The sequence below is a fragment of the Triticum dicoccoides genome, chromosome 4A, assembly GCF_002162155.2.
Source record: "Triticum dicoccoides isolate Atlit2015 ecotype Zavitan chromosome 4A, WEW_v2.0, whole genome shotgun sequence".
In the NCBI taxonomy this organism is placed as follows: Eukaryota; Viridiplantae; Streptophyta; class Magnoliopsida; order Poales; family Poaceae; genus Triticum; species Triticum dicoccoides.
The window spans coordinates 720,223,932-720,233,303 of NC_041386.1; the positions used below are offsets into that span (position 1 = coordinate 720,223,932).

At 43.7% G+C, this 9,372-nt stretch overlaps 1 protein-coding gene across 1 annotated transcript in view; it reads right to left on the reverse strand.

Moving 5' to 3' along the window:
* Positions 1-2,080: 2,080 nt before the first annotated feature.
* LOC119284238 (disease resistance protein Pik-2-like) overlaps positions 2,081-9,372 on the reverse strand; it is a 10,488-nt gene continuing 3,196 nt past the window's right edge. Inside the window, exons 4-5 of the mRNA XM_037563442.1 lie at positions 2,618-4,524; positions 2,081-2,489 (exon numbers count right to left, since the gene is read on the reverse strand). Coding sequence (XP_037419339.1) covers positions 2,458-2,489; positions 2,618-4,524 — 1,939 coding nt within the window. The 3' untranslated portion in view covers positions 2,081-2,457. The remainder of the gene's footprint in view (positions 2,490-2,617; positions 4,525-9,372) is intronic.

A 9,372-nucleotide genomic window follows, 5' to 3' on the forward strand; every position in this document is an offset into this window, starting at 1 on the left:
CATTAACACAAATATCATAGATGTATTTCTGGTTGAAAAGAACGTCAAAGAGGCCGAGGACAACTTGCTACAATCGTTGATCAAAAATCAAAACAAAGATACCATACTCTTTCCTTACAACGGCAAGTGAGTGTTACTGTCGTGTGCATATTCGGTTTCCCTTATTACTCGAGCGAGGTTATAGTAATGTAATTGATGAGTTAGGCATGCGTGCGCAGGTACCACTATATTCTTCTGGAGATTAAGCTTGAGCGTGGACTAGTAACCGTCTTAGACTCGAGACGAAAAGATCCCGAAACCTATGCGGACATGACTGAAATGCTCAGCAAGTAAGTTCAATCGATCATTATCGCACCATATCGGCAACTTTTTGTTCATTTCCTGATATCTCAAGTAATAATAATTATTTTCTTTGTCTTGCAGGGTTTGGAAACAGTTCACCGCAGAAGCTCCGGGACTGCCGAAGGAGCTGCGATATACATACCCGAAAGTAAGTACTACTGGCTAGCTAGTTGCGCGCATCTCCCATTGATTTTATAGCTATACTTTCATCAATGTCATTTATAATGCTTCATTATCAGTCTGATTGACCTCTATTTCTCGTAAAGTGCTTGTGGCAGGAGGAAGGGAATGATTTCTGTGGATACTACGTGTGCGAGTTCATCCACACCGCGACTTTGAAACAAGCGGGCTACTCTAAAAGATAATATGAAGTGCGTAAGCAATAATATTCACAATTTCATTTTATTACACCATCATTTCTGTTGAGTTTCATTCATATATATGTATTAATTAACCCCCTTCTTCAAATTAGACGTGGCAGATGCGGAATGAACTCCTAGAACCAGATCGCATGAAAGCAATTCAAGAGGAATTGGCGGGATTCTTTCTTGACCACGTCATCGGTAAAACCGGAGAATACCATGTGGAAATTGATTTCAAATGCTAGGGGTTTGTAATTAAGAGATCTTATACATATTGTACATGTATGTAGCCAGTAGCGTCGGATACATGATACGAAAACTTGTTGTTCGACCAATCTCTCGGAGAAGGAGAGGTCGATCGATCACTTCTCTCGGTATGCATGACGAACTTCTGTACTGAATGGTTCTCTCGATCACTTATGTATATATAGTACGTAGCGTCGACCAAGCACGGACATAAGAGAGGACACTTCTCTCTATTAATTAGCTAGCTAACACAATATATGAAACACCTAAATTAACCCCCCCCCCAAACCCCCAACGCCCCCTCCTTTCAAAAAAAAAAACCCAGCCACTGGAATGCTGACGCGTGGATGCCTTTTGGTCCCGGTTGGAGCCACCAACCGGGACCAAAGGCCCCCTGACTGGGCTCGGCGCACAGGGCCACGTGGAGGCACATTGGTCCCGGTTCGTGTTTGAACCGGGACTAATGGGTGGAGGTATTAGTAACGACCCATTAGTGCCGGTTTATGAACCGGGACTAAAGACCCTTACGAACCGGGACTAATTGGTGTTTTTCTACTAGTGATACCAGAATTAATTGTAAAATTAAGTAAAAAAGATAAAAGAAAAAGAAAGAAGAAAGAAGGGGAAAACTAAACCCTAAACCATATATATATCTAGAGAAGAACCTAGAGTTTCAAACATCGATCCGCAGAACATATGGAACGTATCCCACGCGTTCCACATCATAGATAGTGGGCGGAAGAAAAGATATCATCCTGCCTGCAAACCAAACCATAGTTTTAAATAGCGGGCTATGCGTCTTAGTGGCGGGTCTCTCTAAACGATATATTGGTGCTATAGCCCGCTGTTATTTTTTTTTTTGCTCATGTGTTAGGACTAAAGTCTCAAGCGCAGGAGGTCTCTATATGCTATAGTGCCGCTATTTATAATAGTGAAAGAAACCCACCCAAAATGGATGCACATAAACAAGAAAAAGTAAACGGAACTGAAACCATAATCGTAGATTTGCTACGCAATCAAAGCTGGCTCCTTCATTCACTTGCGGCATAGAAATTTCTTGAAAGTTCAAACCATACATTAATTCGTAGCTAATGAGAGAACAGCTGGTTCAAACCACACAATGCTTTAATAAAAGGAACAGAGTGATGTTTATACCACTCTTGTTGGAGGCTTCAGCTTTATTAGAGCTAGTGATTTAACAAAATAGAAAGTCTTAATTGCTCTGATTCACAAAGCCAAACCACGACCACACGAGAATAATTGACTACTCTCCATTCCTAAATATAAGTCTTTTTAGAGATTTCACTAGGGATTACATACGGGGCAAAATGAGTGAATCTGCACTCTAAAATGTGACTATATATATCCGTATGTAGTTTGTATTGAAATTATAGAAAGACTTATATTTAGGAACATAGGGAGTATTAATTAGGCATGCATGATGTGCCACAACAATTTTGACAAACAGTTTGAAGAAATCTCCGTGTCCAGCAATAATAAAGTAACTCTAGTCCAGAACTCCAGATTCCAGTAAAGTACCTGGACAGGTAATAGGATGGAGGGACAAAGCAGAGATGAATCAATTGTATGTTACTGTAACTTTGAACCGGGTAGGTTCTGAGCGACTATTACTCTCTTTCTCTAACGTGCAGTGTTGTCCACCTTACCTGTGAGCTTCACCTCTTTAAGCTTCTTCAGGTGCTCTACGCCGACTATCCTTTTCGATTCCCATTTATCGAAACTCACTGTAAGTTTCTCCAGCTCTGTCATGGACCCTTCCTCGAACTTGTATACTTCGGGATATTGCCTACTGGAGTCCACTATCATATCTTTCAGTGCCGGAAATTTATGCTTGTTGCACACAACCAGTTTAGTGCCAACGTAGAATATATGTTGGAACATGATGCGCTTGAGGTCAGGCAGCTGACACAGGACATCCAATAGTTGCCCATCCTTAAGCTGTGCCCACGAAAGGGTGAACTCAACAAGATATGTTAGTGACCCAACCCATTCTGGCAATTTAGTAAATCCTCCAGCGAACCTAAGGTGCCGAAGAAGCATAGGTGGCGATTCAAGATTAATGAGATAATCCATTGTCATACCTTCGTTCTTCATATCTCCTAAGTTGAGCCACCGGAGGGAGCACATCTTGGACAGGGACAGGGCAAGCTGTTGGCGAACATCCTCTTGCTGAGGATTGTCAACAACATATACAAAGATACGTTGCAGCTGCTCTAGCTCACCGAGCTCTTTAGCAATCTCAACATCTCCGACTAGTAGTCTATCCACATCACGCAGCGCCTTCATGTTGGAGACTCCTCTGGGTGGCTTCCACATGACCCACCACTGGACGTCCTTTTTGTTGAACTTGAGGCACTCAAGTTTCTCTACATTTCTCATAGTTTCTGGTAGATCATCAAGGCGTGTCTGCTCTAAGTCCAGTGTCAGCAAATGTTCTAGGTCACCGACTTCGGGAGGCATCAAACTGATGTCCGTACCCTTCAAGCTCAAGAACTTCAGAAGGTACATCTTGCAAATATCCTTCATATGCTTGTTGGCTACGCCCTTGCAGTCTTCCATATCAAGTACCCTCAACAGGGTGAACTCGCCCAGCCGATCTAGCAGCTTGTGTGGTTCAAGCTCAAACATACTCAGTGAACGGACATGCTGCACCTTCATTTCATCGACGTCGGTCCTCCTATTGCGCCGCACTGTTTTTTCCTTGGACAGAGAGTCGTCGACCTTGGTGGTTCTCCCTGCTCCAGGATGGACAGAGAGACGACGAATTTTATCATACAACATCCCTTCATACTGTCCACCTACCAGGCTAACAAAGTTGGCCTCCAGGGATTTGGACACAGCGATCTCAAACATCATATCGTGCACCCGACATGTCTCCAGCCTATCGTGGAAGCTGATTACATAAGCAACTTGCTCAATCATGTTTCTACTCACCAGCTCATCGAAGTAGTCTTCTGCTACCTCCATCATGGTTTGCCCTCGCCTTGCAATAACCAGTCCTTCGGCGATCCATCTCCGCAACAGCCGAGTCTTGCTGAACTCGTAGTCCTCTGGGAAAATGCAAAGATACATCATGCAATCTTTGAGGTAATGTGGCAGATGGTTGTAGCTAAGTGTGAGTATTTGCCTCATCCCTTCGAGCGTAGGGTTGTTGTCCATCATGGAACCAATTGAGTTACAAACTTTCCACCACATCACTGATCCCTCGGACGAGTTATAGTTGGCGAGGAGGCTCGCAATGCTAACAATCGCCAGTGGAAGCCCACCACATTTCTTCAAAATTTTATCCATTGCCTTCTCAAGATTCGTTGGGCAAGAGGCATTCATGGATCCAAATGCTCTACTAAGAAATAGCTTCTTTGAGTCCGTTGATTCGAGGGCCTTTATGTGATAGATGTAGTCACTGTACACACTAGCACGACTGCAAGCTTTAGCCACAGTTTCTATCCGAGTGGTCACAATTATTCTAATGCCACATTTGTTTTTTGGCAATTGAGATTGGATTGATTCCCAAGCAGTTATGGTCCATACATCATCGATCACAATGAGGTACCTGATTGCGATATGTATGCTGCAGTTAGGATGATTTATATAGATGTCCAAAAGAGCAGTGCTACACGCATTAAAACAATATTGTATTGAAATGAACATGACAACTTAATATTATGATGCATTCTCTGCAAATCCATATTGATTTGATGCATCGTAGGGAATACAAATAGAGCAGGTGTTAGGATTGTCCTATCCAGTGACACCGACATGTACAACTCAGAGCAACTCTAATAGATCATCAAATCGGGACGGACTCCATAAGCATCGTTGATATGATGTTTTTTACCGCGATGGCTGATCTAGCAGATTCCCTATCCCGCGCTCCATCGCCATAATTTTTGGAGCGCGCTGCAAAAAACTGCCCTGCAGACTCCATGTTTGGAGGTTGGGGGAGGACATATAGTGCTCCCTCCATCATCATTTTCTTTATATCGGTGGTTTCACGATACGCGCCCTTTCGCCACCACCCATGTCATTGCGCTGCCGCCGTTTGATGCCACTTCTGGCTCCTGGACCACCGCCATTTGCCACCGCTCACCTCCGTTACCTATCCTCAGCCGTACGACACATCGCCACAGACCTTCACCTGCATCCCACCGCCTAGGTGACTTCCGCCATGCCCCCACTACGGGAGCTCGATAAGAGCATGTCTCTGCTACCATCCGTACATTCTCTGACTTGCCGTCGAGGCCGACGTCACTCGCCTTCCATCCACTGACGCCCATCTTCCGTGTCATTAGCGCCACATCATGCGTGCTCGATCTATGTGTTCTATGACTTGCCACAAGGTATTATTCCCCAGATTATTTGATGTTGACTAGTCTAGTGCCTAGTAGATTTATATAGATGACATAGGCTTCATAATTTGTGTAGAACTAGATGTTAGTGGAGTTTTTCAATGATACTTCATCGTCTTCGGACGACCCTAAGGAAGTTTCGCCATAACAGAACAATTGGTCATAATCTGCTCAAGCAGGACTACTTTGTGCCAAAATTTTCATATCCTCCTTACTTGTTTCGGCGACACTTTGCATGTCAGAGTGATCATTCTATCAGATTGCGCATGACATGGAGAACAATGAACTGCTCTTCACGTGATGGAGGAATTCTGAAGTTTGCTTGTTTTTCCTTGTTTCGAGAAGGTGATAACGACACTTCAGATGATTGCATATGGCACACATGCAGATATCCCATGTGATAATCTTTGAAGGGTCGAAGATACATTCAAAAAGTGTGCCAACGTGTTCGTCGATGTTGTGGTTAGGATGTATGGAGCACAGTATCTGCGAGTACCCAAGGTCGAGTACATGGCAAGGCTTTTGGCAATGAGTGAAAAAAGAGGTTGGATGGGGATGCTTAAGTATTGACTGCATGTATTGGGGGTGGGAGAATTGTCATGCAGCATGACACAACCAGTTCACCAGGCATTTCTATGATCCAACTATTAATTTGGAAGGACGTGAACCAAAATATTGGAAGCGGTTGCCCCTGAGCATTTGGAGTGTTGCAAGCTCGTTTGTGATTGTCCTCGTCCTGCTCGTTTCTTGAACAATGATAAATTAGGAAAGATCATGATATGTTGGTTGATTCTACACAACATAATCATCAAGAATGATCGAGAGGAGGAGATGGCCTATGTGTATGAGTATGTTGGCACAATGGTGGGGCATCCTAGGAATCTAAATAGCATTCAGACATTTCTTCAGATGTATCAGAATATTGAACGGCGCTCGTCTCATGATCAACTACCTAAAGATTTCATTGAGCATTAGTAGCTGCTACATGGGGGTTTGTATTTTTCTTATTCATCAGTATTTTTAATTGAATTATTTTAAATTTGGATTATTATCATATTTAAATTAATTTTATGTTTAAATAAGCTTTGTAATAATGTTGATGAATTGTTAAATGGAAAATGAACATTTTGAATTTGATTTCAAATTGCTGTTAGAATACTGTTTACTTGTAAATAGATAATAATAAGCAGGAAAAACAATTATGGAGTGCGCCGTTTTGGTGGCTCCATGTTTGCACTTCGTCTCAATAGCCTCCAGAAAATTATGGAGTACACTTTAAACTAATATGGAGGTTGCGAATATGAGGCATCTCCTAGAGTTGCTCTTAGATCAGCTGTCCACTCACTCCTACAGAGCCATACATTTTGTTTTCGCAATGAAACTCCAAAATCATCTTCTCACCAATCTGTATGTAATAAAATTATTTGAAAAGCAAAAAAATACTTGCGTGCTAAATAAACATTCACCAAAAATAAAATAGTACTATTCATGCAATTAGAAATTGTTCATATATTTGCGAAAAACTTCTCACATATCTTGAAAAATGTTCATGGTATATTGGTATTTAAAAATTGTTTCACATAATTTATGATAATATTCATGTGATGTTCGAAAGTATTAACATAATAAACAATGGTTCATGTATCTTCCAAAAATTGTTTTTGGTATTTTAGGAAGTGATCACAATTTTTTATTGTTAATATAGACTAAAAATGTGAACACGCATGATTAAAAAAAGGTCAGTATTTTTGTCATAATAATCTTTTGTTTGTCTTAGGCAAAGATAAATAGAAATTATGAAAAATGAAAAACCAATTAGTAGTAACAAATAATAAACATAAAAAAGAAAGGAAAAAAAAGGAAAAAACTAGAATCCCAAGATACACATTGAAATCCGGGAAGAAACTGGTTCCGGAAAAATACAATGAAGAACCATATGCAAGATCAAGACCAACAAAAACCGCTAAAGTGATATCTCGCATGCGAGATGTGGCTCTATGCGTCGAGGAGCAGTTTGCTTCTCGTGGTGGCACATAATTTTACGCATGCGAGAAAAACGGATGGGCTTCTCAAAAAGGGGAAGAAATATGATTTTTTTTGGCTTCCACGAGAAGTGATTTGCGGTTTACTTCTCGTGAAGGCACATAATTTTTTGCGAGAAGCGCAACTGTGCTACACAGAAAGAAAAAAAATACGAATGTTTTTTTGTGTAAACAATTTGTGAATTTTTTTTCTTTCATGAGAAGCACGGATTTGGGAAAGGCAAAAAGGCAAAAAAAATCCACGCATTTGGGAAAGGCAAAAAATCGTGAAAACAATTTGTGCATTTTTTTCTTTCACGAGAAGCACAGATTTGGATCTCGTGCAGGCACAAACCTGTGCTTCTTCAAAAGGAAAAATAATAATAATAAAAGGTGTTTTCAGCTTCTCGAATGAAACAACACATGGACTTCAAACTCGGAAGTTGCAGGACATGAAACCACCCATCACCCGAGACGTGAGCTCCTACCATGAGCATCGCGGCTCCCACCACTAGAGTCGTCGCCCCGGTATCCTAGACCGCCCCTCCTCGACCTCCACAATTCACGGATGCCGACGACCGATGATTGGGGAATAAGGGCCCTCGCCTTCCACCCAAAAGCTAGATCCTAGGAAGGAACGATGACCCAGGTAGCCAGATCCGGGCAAGGGCATATCACCGGCAGGCAGCAGCCATCCATCATGCTCGATCTGGTACCTCCAGATCTCATTGACATCGAGGATGTGAGGCCCCTGCCTTCCTCCCTGAGGTGCCCCTGGCACTCCCGGCCAGCCACCAACACAACATGCATTGAGCTGCGGTCATCCACGAAAGTTGCCTCCCTTGGCTGTCAAACCTCGTATATGCACAAGTACACAATGAGAAGGTCGAATGCACCACCGCTGTGCCGCCAATTGACCGCCACGACCAATGTGGCCGCTCGTAGCCTACGCCACCCTCATACCGCATCGCCCCGCCGCATATCCAGCAGACCATATTTACCACCCAAAGCATGCACCTCCGTCGCGCTGCACCCACGCCAGTGCTCCATCACCCCCGCTGGAGTGACCCAGCGCCATGGCGCCCTGTGGCAGCGACCTTGCCAGATTTGGAAGCGTTCAATTGCGCAAACCATCGCCTGAGACGACAAAAAAGCCCTGCCGCCATTGGCAACTACCGGGCTCCATGTGGCCTTGCCCTTTGGCAATGGCAAGGAGAAGGAAGGAGAAGGAAGGAGAAGGAGGAGATCACTGGTGGGGACGGTGGTGGGGACAGTGGCTGGAAGATCCTCCCTGTGCCACGCGGGGCTATGAGGGAGGTGATAAGGGATAAGAGCGTATCTAGCCGATCCCTTAAAACCCTTCAATTCCCCAAAATGAGGAGTTAACCACACCTAGACAAACTTTAGCAGAGCAAAAAAAGAATTTAAGTTTGAGGAGTAGCCGAAGTCTCCTATTTTTACTCGGTCGCAACAAATTCTCACAAAAAAGGTTCCTTCTCCTCTCCAATGAATGACACATCCTCCTTGCACCTCCACTGCCGCATGTCACCACTGCAGCTACCGAAGACCGGTCAATGGAGCCTGAACCGCCGACAACTCTCCGGTGTCGAAATCTCGTCGGCGGCGAGGAATTTCATGAAAACATCCATCAAAAGGGGGTCCTAGTGCAGCTATGCATATCTCACCTCGTCCGCGGCTACCATAGTCTAGGGCGTCATCAAGTTGTGATACGGAATGGCATTGGTCGGTATTCTCTTCTCGGATTCTAGTGTGCTACTACTTTCGACGATGAGCTTCCAGGAGATTGTGGCGGCCGAGAACTTCCTCTACTGCGTCGGCATGCTCCTAGATTTCCTGTCATTCATCTTGCTGTGCATAAGAAGGCGCGATGCCACGCGGCCCTATAAGGTACCACTGGGCGTAGCCAGGTGTGTGGAAATGCTGGCGCCTCCTAGCCACGGTGTTGGTGAGCCTCGATGTCGTGTTGCAGCCTTTGCTGTGTGCTTCATATCTCTCTCTCTCTCTCTCTCT